Below are 20,860 nucleotides of genomic sequence, written 5' to 3'. Positions count from 1 at the left end.
ACATCGAAATCTCAGTAATAGGTTCCCGTTTTTACCCTATGGGTACGGAACCCTAAAAAATGAACTAAAAGAAAAAACAACGTAAACAGCTTACAAAAAGAAATGAAATCTAATGTTTAGAGTTTTTAGATTCTCCTCGTGCGGCTGGCACATTATATTATTATCAAATATTTTGCCGCGCTTTAGTGTAAAATTAAGGTTTTTAGATTTAGGGCTGAGTATGTAAGGTTAGAAACTTGGCTCTACATGAGATCTCACTACTTTTTGACACGACGAACTATAATATTATTATGTTCTCATCTTGGCAACATTTTTACATGAAAATGTTCTTGGTGGGATATAATATAATGTAAAATTATCGTTACTTGATTGGCACACTTTCTTTTAGCTCCTAAGCAACTCTGCACCAAGCCTAACGAAATCTCCGGATGCAATAACACTTGCTCGCCTAGAACATGTGAAGCTAAAGACAGGATATACGAATGTCCACTTTCGCCACTTACTCCTCAACCGTGTGTGCAAACTTGTATCTGCGCTCCCGGCTTCTACAGAAATGCAGCTGGTGACTGTGTTACCAAGGACCAATGCCGTAAGTCGCCGCCCTTCTCTCAAATTGGAAATCGAAAAAATAAACAAAACATAATCAGTATAATATCTAAAGTAAAATCTATGAGTCAATTCAGACCGCAACGCGGCGCGTAGTTGCATTTCTAAATTTGTATGGATTTGACTAATTGCGTGAGACATCTTGTAAATCTATCAAATCCATATAAATGTAGAAATGCATTTACGCGTCGCGTTCCGGTCTGATTTAACCCCAACGAGTAACTAAGATTACGAAACAGGTGTAAAAATAACAAGAGATAATTTTTAAGGTGTGTGCTGTGTATGTGTCTCTTTTCATTGTTGTCCGTGATCTGGTTGAATTTAACATACCGCAACCAAATGACGTAGGTCCGCCATCTGCCTATGAACCAACTAGAACTGTTAAAACACAATGCCTCTTGAGTCGGAATAATAATTGAAATATTATCGACCTAACCGCAAAATGTTCGGATGGATGACGGATCAAACGGCCATCTCTTATATGACCTTGAAATTGTTTTTCTTTTCTCAGTTCCATTAAACTGCCGACCTGACGAGGAACTCTACGGCTGTATCAACGCGCCCTGTGGTAGGTGGGAGTGTTCCCAACCTGAATCCGGCATATGTGTCGACGTGGTACCGGGAGGATGTATACCAGGGTGTAAGTGCAAGGAACCGCTACTCAGAACTGATGATGGAAGATGCGTACCCGCCAGTCAGTGCCCACCACGTAAGTAAAGTAAAGTTCCTAGCAATAAATGTCGACAACGTGAGTCTATTCGATTCATATATTTTAATTCCTATTAAATTTTAAAACGTTTATATTTTAACTACCTTCTAAGTTCTCTATGGGTGTTTCTAAAATAACACCTTTAATGCAATTTTACTAAATGGGATAATATTATTAACATTTTAGTTCAATGTGGAAAAAACGAAGAATATGTTCAGTGCAAGGATTCAGTTTGTCGTCCTCAAGCATGTGGAGATTTAGGGTTCCCTCTGGGCTGTCTGCAAGCTATTGCTGATAACAATCAAAGCCAGACTTGTCAACAAGGCCCAGGCTGTGTCTGCAAAGAAGGGTTTGTAAGAGACAGCAACGGAAATTGCATATCAGCTGAGCAATGTCGTAAGTACTTTTAGACTTTTCAGCTATTTATTGGCTTGTTATTTTGGCTCCGATTTATGACGAGTATGTAAAATTTTCAGCCTCATGTGGAGGTGACCCTAACGCTACGACTGGTTGTGGTACATTCTGTACAACATGCGATAACTATGGGCAAGAAGCTTTTTGTATACTACCATGCCAACTGAACGGCTGCGCTTGTAGATATGGTTACATCTACGACACTGTCAATAAGAAGTGCGTTCTCCCACAAAACTGTCGTAAGTGTAACTTAATATATAGGTATAATACAATATATAACGTAAAACTATCTTTATTTGATTGGCACACTTGCTTTTAGCTACTAAGCAACTCTGCACCAAACCTAACGAAATCTCCGGATGCAATAACACTTGCTCGCCTAGAACATGTGAAGCTAAAGACAGGATATACGAATGTCCACTTTCGCCACTTACCCCTCAACCGTGTGTACAAACTTGTATCTGCGCTCCCGGCTTCTATAGAAATGCAGCTGGTGACTGTGTTACCAAGGACCAATGCCGTAAGTCGCCGCCCTACTTTCATATTTGAAATCGAAAAATAAACATAATAGCATAAAACATTGCATATTAAGTATATCCAAAGTAAAATTAAACGAGTAACTAAGATTACTAAACAGGTGTAACAAAAAAAGTGATAATTTTTTAAGGTGTGTCAGTGTGTGTGTCACACATGTGTACGTCTCTTTTCAATGTTGTCCGTGATCTGGTTGGGTATAACATACCGCAACCAAATTACGTAGGTCCGCCATCTGCCTATGAATCGACTAAAACTGTTAAGACACTATAATGCCTCTAGAGGCATAGTGTCTACCCTAATATATTAACGACCTAACTGCAAAATGTTCAGATGGATGACGGATCAAACGGCCATCTCTTATATGACCTTGAAATTGTTTTTCTTTTCTCAGTTCCATTAAATTGCCGACCTGACGAGGAACTCTACGGCTGCATCAACGCGCCCTGTGGTAGGTGGGAGTGTTCCCAACCTGAATCCGGCATATGTGTCGACGTGGTACCGGGAGGATGTATACCAGGGTGTAAGTGCAAGGAACCGCTACTCAGAACTGATGATGGAAGATGCGTCCCCGCCAGTCAGTGCCCACCACGTAAGTAAAGGGAAAATAGTAAAGTACAAAGAATAATATTAAAATATTCTAAGATAATATACTACTCGTATATTATGTTTCGTGAAAGAAATCACTGATGATGAGGACAAGCGATATTAGATATGCGTTCCTAGCAACAAATGTCGATAACGACGTGAGTCTATTTGATTCATATTTAATTCCTATTAAATTTCAAAACGTTTATATTATTATAACTACCTTTTAAGTTCTAAGGATGTTTCTAAAATAACACCTTTAACGCAATTTTACTAAATGAGATATTATTAACATTTTAGCTCAATGTGGAACAAACGAAGAATATGTTCAGTGCAAGGATTCAGTTTGTCGTCCTCAAGCATGTGGAGATTTAGGGTTCCCTCTGGGCTGTCTGCAAGCTATTGCTAATAACAATCAAAGCCAGACTTGTCAGCAAGGCCCAGGCTGTGTCTGTAAAGAAGGATTTGTTAGAGACTGCAATGGAAACTGCATATCAGCTGAGCAATGTCGTAAGTACCTTTTCAATACTTACTGTTAGATCCTGAGAAATGTTTAGAATGATTATTAGGGTAGTGCAGTGATGCAGTATAATGTGTATAGTATTGTATAGTGACTACTTTACCTTTTTAGAAACTGTATAGCATTAATTAACGGAACCATCAATACTTTATTTTCAGCCTCATGTGGAGGAGATCCTAACGCTACGACTGGTTGTAGTACATTCTGTACAACATGCGACAACTACGGACAAGAAGCATTTTGTATACTATCATGCCAACTGAACGGCTGCGCTTGTAAAGATGGGTACATCTATGATACTGTAAATAAGAAATGTGTTTTACCGAAAAACTGCTGTGAGTATTGATTTTTTAGTAATGTAGCATGAGATCAATTTATTTATAGGCAAAGAGCGGGCATACGTTATTTGGTCGGACTATGTTAAGTCAATTTTAATCCTATTTGGGCTTGACAAAATTTCATCCAACTAGATAGGTCCACTTTCTGCCAATTACGGATCTGTAGATTACCCAGTTTTTGAAATATTATATAAATTAAATGATTTTATTCTAGCTAAGAAATGCAACAAACCTAACGAAATTACTGGATGCAAAAATGCCTGTCCACCTAGAACTTGCGAAGCTAAAGATAGAGAATACAAATGTCGACCTCGCCCACAATTTTGTGAACCAGATTGCGTCTGCGCTCCGGGCTTCTACAGAAATGCTGGTGGTAACTGTGTTACTAAAGAACAGTGTGGTAAGTATTTACCAAACTTTCGTAGCAGCATTTTGTGAATTTTACATAATTTTCTCTTAGTTGATAAGACTACGGAGTTAGGAAAAACACTTTGAAATTTCAGACCAATGCTCCGGTCCCAATGAATTCTTCTCTTGCGGTGGTGCTTGTGACAACGTATGCTCAGAACTGTCCATCCGGAATCAGACAAAATGTGACATCATCAATATAAAGTGTAACGACAAGTGCTACTGCTTAGAAGGCTTTGCGAGGGACGCTAAAGGAATCTGTATACCTATAAAGAAATGTCCAAATCCAGGTTTGTACATTATCATCCAAAACACTATAATTTTTAATACTAACACTCATTACATACGCAGACGCAATAATATTTTTGCACCCTGACATCCTTTTCTTATATTAAGTATTTCCTTTAGTCGTCGTTTAGTAATAATCGTAATTTTATTACTCTCAGCGCTCAGTATAAGGCTGATGGGTACCGACACTCCTGCTTTATTGCTTGCCTTAAAAGCAGTTTTTTTTTATTTCAGTACAATGCGGTGATAATGCGGAATTCGTAACTGAACCAGTATGTCGTCCCGAGACTTGCTCAGATCTCGGCTTTCCGTTACCTTGTCTGGATCCTGAATCTGGTATCACTGCAAGCCATGGCCCAGGTTGCGTCTGTAAAGTTGGGTTTGTGAGAGACAATAATGGAAAATGCGTATCAGAGAAACGGTGTCGTAAGTGCCAATATTTGAGTATTTCCAAAAATTTACTTTTCGACTGTAATTAAGTATTATGAACTTCTTTTTAAGCATAGAAACTGTTTAAAAAACCGTTCTGTTTTTAATTTCAGCTTCATGTGGTGGTGATCCCAACGCTACAACAGGTTGTGGTACATTTTGTGAAACGTGTGACAACTACGGGCAAAATGCACCCTGTATTTTTATATGTCGGTCGAATAGTTGTGCATGCAAAAATGGATACATTTATGATACTCTAAATAAGAAGTGCGTTTTGCCACAGAACTGCCGTAAGTATGCCTGTTACAAAGTGATCCTATCCCGGTGCTATTTGGCCAAAACGTATTTAATTACAATACTTTACTTAAAAATATGTTTTGTGTCGTAGCTGCTAAATGTAATAAGCCTAACGAAGAATGGGGATGTCAGAATGCCTGCCCACCTCGAGTTTGTGAGTCTATAGGCAAGAACATCAAATGTCCAATTGTTGCCCAAGTGTGTATCCCGGCATGTAACTGCAAGAGAGGGTTCTTCAGGAATAGGTCTGGTGACTGTGTTTCTAAGCAACAATGCTGTAAGTATGGCTCTTTAGTCTTTATTCAGGTTTTTTTTTTACTATAAGCTATTGCTATTGACATAAGCTTTGAAAGAAACGGTTAATAAAAATAAGGCAGATAATAATATTTGAGTAATCAAGAAACCTTAAAATGATTATTATTAGACTAAAGTCGATCACCTAGATCCATTGCTGCAATTAATGAACGTACATACATAATATATTATTATATCATAAGAGTGCTTCCTATGTATGATTTCTAAGGGTGTGTGACTGCCGCAAAGAAGACAGGATATTTTGTCTGCAAATTAAATTTCAGCTTATGGTAATTAAGAGGTTATTTTTTTTAGTGGAACCTCCAAAATGTGGGAAAAATGAAGTGTACGCAAAGGCCGTGAGCTGCCCGCCACAAACTTGCCTAAGTAGACTTGCACTGATCAACTGTCCTCCACAAAATGCGACTAGTATTGCCAAATATGAGTGCCGCTGTAAGCCAGGATTCTTAAGAAACGAGATAGACGAGTGCATCCCTGCAGATAAATGTTGTAAGTTTGCCTTTTAATATTACCAAACTAAAGATACTGGAAAACCTAGAATCATCGGAACCCTAGGAAGTTAACAATCCAGTCATAACCATTACAACGACTAACCAGTCACTAAGCTAAAGCAGAACCAAATCGTTTGGACACATCTTTAAAAAAATATTGCGATAAATCATGCGATGCCGTCGCCGCGTCGATACAATACAGCTCAGCTTGCTAGAGTTCATTAAACGTTTTTTTTTCAGCTTCATGTAATGGTAAAAATGAGATATACGCTCGTTCTGTGAGTTGTCCACCTCAAACCTGCATCAGTATCACAGCACGCTACATTTGTTCCGAGTTTAAACCTCCAACTACAGAGTTTGAGTGCCGATGCAGGCCAGGATTCTTCAGAAATAAAATCAATGAGTGCATCTCTACCGAGGAATGTGGTAAGAACACAAGTTGATACTCGATAAATATTTTATAAATTAAGTTTACTTGTGTCTTTGTAGGGCTGGTGTTATCATTTTTGGTCAATCTAAGTTTTTTAGAAATTATTCTATGTTTTTAATGTTTTCTGCGTGAAATATATAATTAAATAAAAATAATATATTTTCATTTAAACTGTCTCAAATAAATTCCTCTTTGACTTGAAAAGAAATTCAATTAACTTCAATTTATTATGTCGTATAGTGCTATATGAGTTCTGAGATTTGTTAGCTTTTACTCATCATGGGCTTTGCCAGCCAAGAGCCAACTAACTACTATTCCTCACATTGTAAAAATTGGGACATGTATATTTTAATATAGTACCTACAACATTGTAATCAGTAATCAGTTCTTTATTTGCAGTAACTTCATATGTAAAAACAGTCATAAATAGCAATAAATAATCAATAAAATATCAACTCCCATCATAATTTAAGAAATGGGTTATAAACAATTTGAAAACTGTAATTTTTTTGCATAAATGGAGGCTTTAGCACTGGTTAAATTATTTTTAATCCAAAAAATGAAGATTTTACGTATAGCTAGATATAATATTATTATACTCGTATAAGCTAGAATCTAGATGATGAAGTAAAAAATGAGTTATTGCTCATGAGTTGTAAAATCCATTCAAATATGAATGAAAACTTATCCTAAGTGGGAAGTAAAGTTAATTATTTTTAATTGTAAATTCTCGACAACTGGTTTTATTGTCATAACATTTACATCATATTTATATCACAAGCACACAATAATATTATACCAACTGCTTATGAAAGATGATTGCTAGGCCTCCTGATGATGTTTCTTTTAGGAAAGTGCACAGGACCAAACGAGTACTATTCCTGCGGGCCAGCTTGTGATAATGTCTGCTCTGAACTCAGCATCCGGAATCAGACCAACTGTGACATTATCAATATCAAGTGTAACGGCAAGTGCTACTGTATCAAAGGATACGCAAGAGATGCCAATGGAATATGTGTACCGATCAAGGATTGTCCACGTATGTATATATATATATTTTAAGCTAAATCATAACTAGCTTTTTCCCGATACTTCTATACGTATACTATACGTGGGAGAGCCATGCTCGGCACGAATGGGTCGGCTCGACCGGAGAAATACAACGTTCTCACAGAAAACCGACGTGAAAAGCGCTTGCGCTGTGTTTCGCCGAGTACTCACTCGGCGAAACTCACTCGAGTTCACCGGAGGCCCAATTCCCTTCCCTATCCGGGGAGGATAGGGAAGGGAATTGGGCCTCCGGTAAACCCTTCCCTTCCCATCCCTACCCTCCCCTATAACCCTAGTCCCTCTTAAAAGGCCGGCAACGCACCTGCAGCTCTTCTGATGCTGCGAGTGTCCATGGGCGATGGAAGTTGCTTTCCATCAGGTGACCCATTTTCTCGTTTGCCCCCTTTTTTTATAAAAAAAACTTAAATGAGGGGGCAAACGAGCAAACGGGTCACTTGATGGAAAGCAACTTCCGTCGCCCATGGACACTCGCAGCATCAGTAGAGCTGCAGGTGTGTTGCCGGTCTTTTAAGAGGTAATAGGGGGGGTAGGGAAGGGAATAGGGGAGGGTAAGAAAGGAAATAGGGGAGGGTAGGGAAGGGAAAAAGGTAGGGGATTGGGCTTCCGGTAAACTCACTCACTCGGAGAAACACAGCGCAAGCGCAGTTTCACGCCGGTTTTCTGTGAGCACGTGGTATTTCTCCGTTCGAGCCGGCCCATTCGTGCCGAAGCATGGCTCTCCCAATTAACTTCATTGTGGATAAACCAACAAGCCTGAATTTTCAGTTGCTAAGCAAGCATTGTATAAACACGGTATATTTAAAATTTCATTCAATTTGCACCAGTAGTTTAAGAGCTGTAACTTGTTAAAGTTTCTTAATTTTGTCAATGACTGACTGACTGACTGACTGACCGATCACCAAAAGTCTAAGGCACTTCTAGCAGACATAGATCCTTCAAATTTAGAATATAATTAGTGTTTAGTGTCTAAATCAAGGAAAAATTCAAATATTTCAAAATTTCTGTCCAGTTTTCTAGATACGCTAACTTCGTAAATAACTTTGTAATCCCATATAAATGTATAGGATTACAAAGTTACATTTGCGGTTTATGAATCATTGTACCCCTACCATCAATATCTCCGGTTTATCGTCGTAAGAGAGATATCTAGCTAGTGTTTAGTGTCTTAATTAAGGGAAAACCTAATAAACATTTTATCATTACTGTCTAGTTTTCTTCTTCTTTCTCTAACTTCGTGAATAACTTTGTACCTAATCCCATATACATGTTTAAGATTACAAAGTTACATTAACTGCAATTTATGAATCATTGTACCGGTACCATCGATATTTCCGTACGTACTCGTATATTCGAAGGAGTAATAGTTGAAGATAGGTATCTATTATATATATGAAGCACTAGCTTTTGCCCGCGGCTTCGCTCGCGTGGAATTAAAAAATCGCGTAAAAGACGAATATTCTTGTAAACCTCCTTTAGAAACCTGACGTTTTTCCAAGACCAGTACCAGCCTATGTTACTCTTCATCCTTTCAACTAAGTCTACGTCAAAAATCAAGTCGATTGGTTGCTTCGCTAGGCCGTGAAGGATTAAGGAAGGACAATCAAACAAACAAACACACTTTCTCATTTATAATATTATTAGTATGGATATTGGATAGGCATGAAAGGCAAGTAGTATAGTAATACTCTATACATAGTGATTATATTATTATTAATTGTTAGTTTTATTTGTTTCTTATAAAAATCGTTAAGTATTGATATTACTTATAGTATTAAAAGGTACCAAAAAGGAGAAAAGTAGGACTACAAAAAGAAGTGAGATCCCATCAAAAACATCCTGTAAAAAAACCAAGTCTCGCAACTCAGTTTTTATACTGTAAAAATTTATGAGATCCATGCAATACCAAGTCGGTTATTTTATTCAGTCCCTACCTAGGAGACCTTCTGTCTCAAGTTATTACGTAAGTTATTACCATATCAATATTATAAATCTTTTACGTTTTAAATAAATAAATCGACTTGGACATCGCATGAAAACACAATGTATCGTACAATTTATACATAATAATTATTATACTTATTATTAGATTGTTTAGTCTATTGCGCTCTCTGCGATGCGAAAAAAATATATATTTAAGGCGGGCTCCCAATTCCCACAGAAAAAACTATTCGTGCGCGAATCCGATTCGCACTTGGCCGGGTTTTATTTTCCATGCCTATCTGCATGTAATAATGGTATGGTTAGTAAATGTGGTACACGACATTCTAGTTAAATTTGCTTTTACTATATACAATGATGCAATAAACCAACTAGCGGTAACCGCGGCCGTCCGCACAATGTAAAAACCTATTTTGGTTCACTGTTTGTGGTATTAATTGGTATATTATAGCTGTACTATGTAACACACCGCATATATAATACTAGCTGTTGCCCGCGACTTCGTCCGCGTGGACTTCAGTTTATAGCGCGCGATGTCAACAAAATTGGTGTCAAAAGCTTTTATAAAAAAACCCTGGTACCCCTTTAATCAATACAGCTGTGCAGTGTGCACACAATAAGTATTTCATTTTTTTATATTAAACTTTATATTTTATTAAAAACTAAAAACGAAAACATACTAACTAATAAGTATGATTAGTTCTATGTTACAATAAAGTAAAAAATAAAACGCCATCTGTTGAATCGTATCAGAACTAAAATGTTCATTGCATCGATATATTTCTGGATTTTTTATAATATTATACATAAAATAAGTTTAAGATTTTTGAAATTTTATTTTAATGCACATCTAAGACCCAGGAACATTGAAAACTTTTTGTTCCGCCTGCGGGACTCGAACTGGCCACGCGCAATGCGAATTCATTTTCATCGATATTTTCATGGAAAGATATTTTCCCACATCAAAATGTAGCCTATGTCCTTTCTCAGACTCTAGAATAACTGTATACAAAATTTCATTGCAATCGGTTCAGTAGTTTTGGCGTGAAAGCAAGACAGACAGACATACAGACAGACAGAGATACTTTCGCATTTATAATATTAGTATGGATTACAAATAAAATATTTGTGATGCATTATAATAGGTGTGTTAATCTGCTAGAGTTTATTTTGTTTTGTAAAATATTAATAATGTTATTCACGCTACGTATCGTGTAAGGGTCGAATCAGACTGCAACGCGACGCGTAGATATAATAATATGCATTGCATCTACGCGTCGCATTGCGGTCTGAATTGACCTAACTTATAATCCAACGAGCTTTTGCCCGCGGCTTCGCTCGTGTTAGCAAATATTATTATAAACAAACTTTCATCCCCTATTTTGACCCCTTGGGGGTAGAATTGATCAAAATTCTTTCTTAGCGGATGCCTACGTCATAACGTCTACCTACATGCCAAATTTCAGCCCGATCGGTCCAGTGGTTTGGGCTGTGTGTTGATAGATCACCATGTCAGTCAGTTACCTTTGAGTTTTATATATATAGATAGATACAGCCACTGAATAAAATTAGGTAGTAAATTAAAAAAATGGACGTGTCATCAACATACCCTCAAAAGGTGGACTTTGTTAATGACTACCTCCTTTGTTTCTTATCATCATCAGCTCAATGTGGACGAAATCAAGAGTACGTGGAATGTCCAGACGCCGTATGCCGTCCCAAGACCTGTGATCAAGTCGGGTTACCAGTAGCTTGTCCTGATCTAAGCACTGGTCTAAGCTGCCAGAGCAAGCCCGGCTGCATCTGCAGTGAAGGTTATGTACAACATCAAAACGGTACTTGCATACCGTACAGCGCGTGTCGTAAGTAAAACTTTGTTATTTTTTTTTTTATGTCTTTGATTTTGAATTCGCCTAAAATTATAAAATATACATTATACAAGTGTAACAAAACTATGTGATAAGTGATTCTACTTTAGGGTGTCCTGTATATAGAGTTCACTATTTCAGCGCTGCTACTTTTACAGTGAACTCTATATAAGGGACCCATTACACACCCTTAACACGTTCATTGCCACAATATTACACGTCATGCAGTCCTCTACCCTGTGGCCGACCACGCGACGTCGCGTGGTAGTGCCTTACAATTTTGTTTACGCTTAAAAAAGTGGCCGTAGCGTAATGGCTTATAATAATAATAATAATAATAATAATAATAATAATAATTTATTTCAGATTATTCATCCATAGGTGTTAGTAACAATTTATTCTTAACCTATTGTTAGTAAAATTACATATCTTTAACTACATATTAACAACAGTGAATCGTAATCCACCTATGTAGAAGACGAGAGTCCCATCTGTCGGTGAAAACTCTTAGGATGCCGCTGGAGGAGGATCGCAAGCGCGCCAGCCTTGCGATCCTCCTCCAGCCTATGCCTTATGACATTAGTATTGGCCACTAGGGAAGGGATTTACCTTTTTGGCGAAGGGCATGGCCTGTATATAGAATAACAAAATAACCCAATTAAACGAAATTTATGTTTTGGCCATCTCGATAAGTTCACTATTTTTGGCTTGGCAATCAACGTGATAAGCATTATCACTTAGTATTGTTACACCCTGTAGAAATACAATGATTTTAATATAGACACTTGATTTGGTCGAATCTAATATAATATTTGTTTAGTTTCTACCAAAAAAACTACAAAATTACACCCCTCTCATAATATCTTTAAAATATTCTGGTTAAACGAAGATACTTCCATCAAAAGTCTCTACCTAGATACATGAGACTCTAAATGTTATACAGCGGTAGTCACCTATGTACTGATATAATAATACTGCAAATGAAACAATAGAAATTAATTACACAATATGTTGCAGCGTCGTGCGGGGGAGACGCGAACGCTGTATCTGGATGCGGGGTATACTGCAACACAAAATGTACCGGCAACACAAAGATATGTCGTAAGATATGCGAATTCAACAGTTGTGATTGCAAGCCCGGCTTCCTACTCGACACCGTGCTGAATGCATGCGTCCTCCCTGACAAGTGCAGTATGTATTATATATACAATTATCTCCTTCCCATGCAGCTGCTTCAATCACAGTATAAAATGTATTATATAGTAAATATAATACATTTTACACAGCTGTAGACATATACAGAGTACTCTATAGCAAATATTAGATCACCTGATTCCTGGGAGACAGCGTAATTTCAGCAAACATTAGAGAACAGAATTCTTGTATAAGTATGTGTTGTACGAATTAGATTTCAGGACCACGGGAACGAAACGCGTACGTAATTCAATAAAAACAAAAAAAAAAAACAAAAGTATCTAAGAAGAGTGAATTTACTTTTTCAGTATCGGGCAATTTGATATTTCCTGTGTAGTTTCAACAGTCAAATGTAGGAGGAATTTTAGAATCCAATGCATATTATATAAACTTTGCGAACCTGAATTCCGTTGTTATACATCTATTTTTGTTTTACCATTTCCACAGTATTCGAAAGCTTAGTGTAGCACAAACTGCCATATCTGTTTGTCAGCTGTTATTTTTTTATGTAAGCTATGTGTGGAATTTCAATTGTACTTACAAACCGTATTTTTATACCGGGTTTATTTTTCAAGTATTTTCAATATATTTGTCATAATATTAAATGTAGCATACTAATCAGTAGGTAGGCGTTCTTGTAGGATAACATCATAAAAGTTATCCTTTTAGAACTCTTTTACAAATTTTTAAACTTTTTAGGTGTGTAGTTTTTACTTATAGTTTCGATTAGCAGTATCTAACTGACGCATTGATCAGTTTTGGATCTACATCTTATTTTAGTCTATTGTGTTCCAATTTAAGCGTAACGTAAACAAAGACATTATAATGCTGTGGAAAAATGTACCATTTTCCCCCCCAATCTTTATACTATTTTTTACAGCCTGTGGTCCAAACGAAGTATTTTCCAAGTGCACGAATAGAGCTTGCCACAGAAGCAACTGCGCGCAGTTGTCCATACCTTGGGTCTGCAGAGCCCTGGCAACACCATCCAGTTCTGACGAATCCTGCGTACCGGGTTGCGAGTGTGTTCCCGGGTACTTGAGGAACAGTAATGGCGACTGTATTCCTCAGAATCAATGTCCAGAAGGTGGGTGATGTTGCAAAAGAGCTTAAAGTATTACATAAATGCATGAGAAGTTATGTTTTTTATAGCACCAAGTTATGCTTATTACTGATCTTTGATATACTTGAAGTTATGAGTGTACAACAAAAAAAACATTTTTAAGAGAAAACGCAATCATATTCAACATTTTTGTTTCAAATTGAACAGGAGTGGTCAATGTTAACCACCGCATTAAAAATAATCATGTAATCCTCGAAGATAATATAATCACGGATCAAAGCTGCAAGCGGATTAAAAATCATGTACTTACTTTAATTTTAGCAAAGAATCAGACTGGCAGCAATACAAATGGAGATGTAAACGCAGCTGCTCAACTTGAAAATGGAAACGGTGTTTTTACTTCTAGATTCTTATATGTGAGAGATTTTTTTTTATAATAACTAGAAAATAACGATTATAATCTATATAATATACATAATTATATTCTATACAATATGTTTTCTAATCATTACCAACTAGCATAAACTGCAACGTGTAATTATGGAATATAAAGGCTATTTAATGACGCAATGTTATGGTTGAACAATGAACATTGAACCGTAGTTTGAACATGTCTTTGAAGACTATGATTATTCTCTCACTCTTAACTTGAGCTTAGAACCTCGGGGTTGATAATAATAAAACACTTTATTTCTCACAATCACAAAAAACACAAGCTTTAATTAAAAACATTGGATTATATATGGATGTAACCACAGAACACAAAAAAGAACTATGGTCACAGAACATATTATTTTAATCTTGAAAATTTAATAGAAACATAATATTTAAAAGAAAATGAAAATAGAAATTAAAAATCACACTTTCACCATAGAGAAAATATACACTCATTAATCTTTTATCTTCCGTGGACAAAACTGAAAAACCTGTGTATCTTTCAGGAAGCCGCGAAGAATAACCCGGGACAGAGTGTAGTGGCGTCCCCGTTGAGCGTTCTATTCCTGCTGGCACAATTAGCCCTGTTCGCAACAGGTGTAGCGTTAGAACAACTCAACGCCTTGCTGAACCTCAATTCTCCACAACAGGTGAAAATACAAAATGTGCATCTTGATAACGCCCAAAAATACAAAATATGCAAAGCTCAAATATGCAAAATTTAAAAATAAGGCCGCACTCAGAGACAGTTAATTTTATTTTTTTAATTAGCCTATCATGCTGTTCCACTGCTGGGCAAAGGCCTCACCCAGAGTCTTCCATTTTGCTCGATACTGTGCCACCGTTGGCCAACCCGGCTACCCATGACTCTGTTGATATCCTTACCCAGCGGTCGGATGCATGCGGGTAGTCATTAAATGATAACTTAAATTTAATTCAATGAAGAGATTGACAGAAAGTATAAAGAAGTTATCTGGGGGCACGGGAGTGCCCCCGCCAAGATGAGCCAAGCGAAGCACGCAAGGGCACTACCTACCTTTTCTCGAAACGTTTCGTCGTATTTTTGAACCCTCGTAACTTTGGTTTGAATAATGCCAGATAGTTGAAATTATTAAGATATAATATGAGAGTTGGCCAGGCCACCGATTTTGACTAATGTGTAGAGTTTTTAGATTCTCCTCGTGCGGCTGACATGTTATATTATTATCAAATATTTTGCCGTGCTTTAGTGTAAAATTAAGGTTTTTAGATTTAGGGCTGAGTTTGTAAGGTTAGAAACTTGGCTCTACATGAGATCTCACTACTTTTTGACACGACGAACTATAATATTAATATGTTCTCATCTTGGCAACATTTTTACATGAAAATGTTTTTGGTGGGATAATATTGTCATAATCTCAAGTAAACATTTCTTTTGGAGTGAAACCGTTATGAAAATTGTTTATTCGGAGCGTGCGAAGTGGGTGGAGGGGGTAAAGAAAGCGATTGCCACGCTTGCCACAGCAAAAATATGCAACCAAAGGGGCTCAGCTAATAGTCAATCAAACTTGTCAATCTTGTTTTTAGAAATTGGTCTTAATTATTTCTGTATCGTAGACTGCAAAAATAATAGCAGAAATAGGTAGTCAATATACAAATTTAATGGTTTTCCTAAATCCATTAGGAAATTAGATCAGATATAAATGGATAGCTGCTGTAAAAATGAAAAAGTGTGTGATTCGATATAACCTAAAATTGCATTATCAGTCAAGTCAATTTTATTTGAGTTGCATTTTATAAAGATATTAATTGAGTACCTAACTATTATTTTAGTGTTGATGAATGATGGATCACGATGGTCTCTCTCTCTGGACAAAACTTGCAGTGATAGTTTCATAGAATATTTCATTTAAATCCAAAGTACCTATCAGGTGGAAGAAATAGTGACTCACAAATGACGATAAACCAGATACTACTTCTGATTTATCTTATCTTTTAGAAGCTGGAGATAGAGTATTGAATGAAAAAGGTTTTTCAAGTTAGCAAGTTTTATTTTTGATAAAAGGAGTAAAAAAGTTAAAATTATTATGCCCCCATTTTGAGCAAAATAAAACGAGTACTCTCAAGAACAAAACCGAAAACACCTGTTATTGCTCGAGTTAGAATCCATAGTGAAAGCAATGATATTCTATGTTACTATTTTAGAAACTCATTGATTGAAAGTTTACCTAACTCAGAAACATGAAGAATGTTTGCAGTGTTTTAGTAAATTTATAGACTCCGATTTTCTTCAAGAGTATTAATGTTGTAAAAAATAAATAAAAACAAGATTTAAAAAAAAATACATTTTTTTTTCAAGTATAAAGTATTGCTCGTATTTTTGTTACTGATTAAAGCAGCAGCTGGTTATAAGCGCAGCTGCATTTTACTCCAGCAACAACCCGATGGCCGATCGATATTATCTATCTGTAAGAATGAATAAAAATGTTTAGACTTGCTTTATCCAAATGTTTAGTTTCGTTTTTTGGTTGGTTGAGTACTTACGTTTGAACTTGTTTCATAGGGTGCTAAAGTCGGTAAATGTTCGGCGAATTATATTGGCTCTTATTAAATAACATTGCCATTAGTTCTTAGCTCTTCTACATCCCTTACATGTCCTGCTAACACCAATTTATTTCCTTTTAGCATAGATTGGGCCTTGAAACTTATTGGGTGTTTTACACACTCAAAACCAGTTTTTTATGATTATATTCATTTTCCACAAGTAGTTTTTAACTAAATATAACCCTTTAATTATTGTTCTATGTATACTTTATTTGCTTTAATATTTACAAAATAAACAAACTCTAAAAGGTGAAGGTAAGAAGTAGAAGTACTTTTTTTTTAATACAAAAAATTATATTAAAACCATAAACTAATGCAATAAAAAATAGCGTAATAATAAGTAAAAAAAAAAAAGAACAGTTTAAATATAAAAAAGGTTGTCATCCATACTGCTGCCCTTAGGGAGAGTGCCCAGAATTCTAGCCACATTGCCCCGCTGTAAGGTCAGGCTTAATCGCTGGCCAAAATACGCTCCAGCCCTCTGGCCCCCTACAAACTCTTGTTGTTTATTTTTGACACATGGCCCTAAAACTTCTTTTAAAATATGTCACTACTGACGTGCACGTTCCGAATAGGCCCCCAAAAACGATAATTCTGTAAGGTTTCTGAAGTTTGAAAACTAGACTAGTATTTACATGGAAAGTAAACGCTTTCATATTTCGTAAAAGATAAAGGAAATTTCATGGAACTTTATTTGTGGAATTATTTAATCTCCACCCCAAAGGTAAAATTCGTGGAATATGGAACTCTGAGTGGTCCAAAGCCTTAAACGAAATGAATATTGTTTTTTTCGTCATGCGATTTTACATCTTTTGTGAAGCAGCTTTCAGAGTAAAATTTGGAAAAAGTATTTGTACGTGATGTAGTCGTTTTTCCAAACTTTTAATTTCTTAATAATATTAATATTACTTAAATAAATATATATTATTATCAACTCATAATTTCAGATACGAGGAACTATACCACCGTACTTGATATCGTTTAATTCTGAGAAAAATATAACACTTCGACTCGCAGAAAGAGTTTACGGAAGTGAAAAATACCCGTTCAGTGAGAGTTTCAAAGAAGTCACAAGGAATGTGTTCTTGGCCGAAGCTCAAAATCTTGACTTCTCCAACCCCAAAGACGCTGCAAAATCCATTAATGACTGGGTAGGTATTGTTATCCATCCTTACTAATATTATAAATATATGAAAGTATGTCTAACTGTCTGTCTGTAACCTCTTCAAGCTTTTACCGATTCAGATAGATATGGACATAGGTACTGAGATGAGAGAGGATATGGGATATGTTTTTCTCCCGCACGATAGACGAATTTTGGTGCAGAGAGTTGAGGAGGGAAGCGCCTTTCAGTTTTATTTATAAATCAATAGCAGTATTAGCATAATTTATTTTATTTCTTTAATTCCACAGATTGCGAGTCAAACTAATAACCTCATTCAAAATTTAGTTCCTGAAAACAGCCTCAATGCAGATACGCGCTTGGTTCTAACAAATGCAATCTACATGCGGGTAAATATTATTTAGAAACCTTAAATATGAAGCAGTAAAAATAAATAATAATAATTATATTCATCCCAAATATTTGTTTATTTTCAGGCCAATTTTTCCAAACCGTTCAATATAAAGAACACACAGCCAAGGGACTTTCACGTATCCGACACAAAAACCGTAACTGTACGAATGATGAATCAAGTTTCAAGGTTCAGATATGGAGTTATGCCAAAATCACAGGCACAGGTAAACGGGAATATTAAGAAATAATTTTATACATACATTGATTTATTGTATTTTTTTCTTTTTCGATAAGAAACTGTAGAAAGAAAACAGATTTCTTTATAATATTATGTATCAAATGTATAAAGAAAATGAATATCTAAAAAATAGATCAAACGAAATTTAAAATCATACGATTTAATATATTTTATTTACTTATTAAAATGGTAATTTATGATTAATGTATGTTTTATAAAGCTCTTGTTCTTACTTACAGGTTGTTGAGTTACCTTATCAAAATGAGAACGCGTCCTTGCTAATCCTTCTGCCTCCTAAGACAGCTGACGGCATGGACAACTTGCTTGAAGAACAGCTAGGCTTTGCATCCATAACAGCTGTTCTATCGAACCTTTCATATAAGAAACTTGACCTATCCTTACCGTCATTTGGCACGGAAACTAGAACGGATTTAAAGGATATACTGGAAAAGGTAAGTATGAACGATTAGAAAAAGAAAAAAAAGACGATATTGATAGTACTTACATAAGTTAATATATATATTTTTTTTAATTTTAGGCTGGTGTCAAACAAATATTTAAATCAGATTCGGGGTTAAGTGGAATATTCGCGAAACCAGAAAACGTATCTGTATCTTACGCTTCACAGTTAGCAAAAATTACCGTGGACGAGTTTGGGGCTGAAGCAGCGGCTGGAAATGGTAATGTATATTAAAAAAAAAGAATATTTTTTTAAAAAGCTTTACATCTGTAACATGCTTTGGTATGTATTTCAGACATTTTACAAATTATCACAATATTTTAGTCTGTCCCAGGTATAAATAAATTAATGAAAATATAGCGACTTTCACAAAATTTGGTTAAGAATGTTAAATGTAATATTGATGACGTCATGATTCATACCGAAAAGACTATATCAATTAATAAATTAAAATCAAGTTGTTAACTATAATAATAACATCCAAATTTGATTGTTCTGTTTCAGCAATTGTTGTGGGAGTCACATCAGTGGGAGTGATTGAAGATCCGATAGATTTCAACGCGGACCGCAGCTTCCTCTATTACCTCTTACTTAGAGGAAACCCCCTGTTTTGTGGCAGATATGCTGGCCCTCAGTAAATTTATAATAAAATTCGTGAATTTATAAATATCATCAAATTGTTTACAGATAATACTACCACTTTATATAACTATGTTTAAATTTAATAATAATACTAGATGTCCCGCGCGGCTTCGCCCGCGTAAATTAGAAATTTTACAGAATCCGTAGGTACATTTTCCCATAAAAAATATATCCCCCGTTTTTCCCACATTTTCCTGAGTTTCTTCTGTCGTATTAGTCTTAGAGTAATAATATAATATAACCTTCTCGATAAATGATGAGTCTTACTCGATAAATGATCTATCTAACACTGAGATAAGTTTTTAAATCGGACCTGTAGTTTCTGAGATTGACGCGTTCAAGCAAACATACTCTTCAGGTTTATAATATTAGGTAGATATAGATTTTTTTTAATTATCGCTTGACAAACTCGAGTCTCGATCTAAAAGACTATGAAATGGTATAATATGGTAGTGATGATGATGATGATGATGATGAAGAATGTAATTTGCATAGTAGCATATGCTTTCTGTTCTTAAAACAACGCCGAAACTCCCAAACTTGTATCTATAAAGAATCAGGAATTCTCTCAGCACCTTCCGAACCACGGTATACCAGGTATATCTCGGTGCAAAATTTTACTTGTTGGTAGCATATGCTTAGAATACTTCTCACGAAACCGAAGTCACCATATGTTTCCCTATAAGTTTTGAGGAGTTCCCTCGATTACTTATGGATCCTTCATCAGATCACCACTTTTCTGAATATAATACCAAATTGGGATGATACCCTATATACCAAAAGAAAAATTTTGAAAATCGGTTAACAAACGGCGGAGTAATCGTTGAATATAAGAAAACGAACATAACACCTCCCCCATTTTGAAAGTCGGTTAAAATTGTAGCCTATGTGTTATTTATTTAATATTTTAATCAGCACATGAATTGAATAACAAAATTTTTTTCAAATTAATCGTAGCACCATCTGTCAGGACAAACTAAAATTGAAATATAATAATATTGAATGCGATGATAGCGCCGTCCGCCGGACCTAATGTAAAACATTCCAAAATCAACAACTCCTTATAAATAAGAAATTAATTGAAAAAACATTTTCCAGTAGACCAAACTGTAAATCTAAACCATTCTCGAATCTCCACGAACACACACAAAAAATTTCATCAAAATTGGTCCAGTCGTTTAGGAGGAGTTCAGTCACATACACACGCACACAAGAAATATATATATTAAGATAGGATGGATTATTTAACGTGCCAATGTGTTGTTATTCTTTATGAATTTTAATAGTAAAAATAAATTGCAATATAAAATTTTATGAATCTAGAGCCAGCTTTTATTCTCTTATACCACCCACCATCATTCAGGACCGCACAGGATATTTTTTAAAATACATAAATATTAAATACTAAACAGAGAACGAAGAGGACAGTTCAGAAAGTGTTATATTATTACTAACTGACACGGCAAACTTTGTCTTGCCATAAAA

General features: G+C 35.7%; 1 protein-coding gene across 2 annotated transcripts in view; it reads left to right on the top strand.

The window, feature by feature from the left end:
- The window catches only part of LOC121730997 (zonadhesin-like), a 28,974-nt gene extending 9,502 nt beyond the window's left edge, over positions 1–19,472 (top strand). The window contains exons 10-36 of one of the 2 annotated variants that reach the window (XM_042120277.1): positions 389–589; positions 1,118–1,315; positions 1,502–1,711; positions 1,792–1,968; positions 2,049–2,249; positions 2,658–2,855; positions 3,152–3,361; positions 3,530–3,706; positions 3,924–4,109; positions 4,213–4,407; positions 4,640–4,831; positions 4,948–5,124; positions 5,223–5,408; positions 5,741–5,935; positions 6,178–6,363; positions 7,218–7,406; positions 11,041–11,238; positions 12,262–12,435; positions 13,319–13,525; positions 13,823–13,917; positions 14,443–14,586; positions 17,467–17,670; positions 17,933–18,031; positions 18,119–18,259; positions 18,513–18,725; positions 18,812–18,953; positions 19,238–19,472. In XM_042120277.1, coding sequence (XP_041976211.1) covers positions 389–589; positions 1,118–1,315; positions 1,502–1,711; positions 1,792–1,968; positions 2,049–2,249; positions 2,658–2,855; positions 3,152–3,361; positions 3,530–3,706; positions 3,924–4,109; positions 4,213–4,407; positions 4,640–4,831; positions 4,948–5,124; positions 5,223–5,408; positions 5,741–5,935; positions 6,178–6,363; positions 7,218–7,406; positions 11,041–11,238; positions 12,262–12,435; positions 13,319–13,525; positions 13,823–13,917; positions 14,443–14,586; positions 17,467–17,670; positions 17,933–18,031; positions 18,119–18,259; positions 18,513–18,725; positions 18,812–18,953; positions 19,238–19,371 — 4,829 coding nt within the window. In that variant the 3' untranslated portion in view covers positions 19,372–19,472. The remainder of the gene's footprint in view (positions 1–388; positions 590–1,117; positions 1,316–1,501; positions 1,712–1,791; positions 1,969–2,048; positions 2,250–2,657; positions 2,856–3,151; positions 3,362–3,529; positions 3,707–3,923; positions 4,110–4,212; positions 4,408–4,639; positions 4,832–4,947; positions 5,125–5,222; positions 5,409–5,740; positions 5,936–6,177; positions 6,364–7,217; positions 7,407–11,040; positions 11,239–12,261; positions 12,436–13,318; positions 13,526–13,822; positions 13,918–14,442; positions 14,587–17,466; positions 17,671–17,932; positions 18,032–18,118; positions 18,260–18,512; positions 18,726–18,811; positions 18,954–19,237) is intronic. The other variant, XM_042120278.1, reaches the window with a different exon arrangement.
- The last annotated feature ends 1,388 nt before the right edge of the window (positions 19,473–20,860 follow it).

Source organism: Aricia agestis, chromosome 10, assembly GCF_905147365.1.
Source record: "Aricia agestis chromosome 10, ilAriAges1.1, whole genome shotgun sequence".
Taxonomy (NCBI): domain Eukaryota; kingdom Metazoa; phylum Arthropoda; class Insecta; order Lepidoptera; family Lycaenidae; genus Aricia; species Aricia agestis.
The sequence above is the reverse complement of the archived record's forward strand: the minus strand, read 5'-3'. Positions and strand labels throughout refer to the sequence as shown.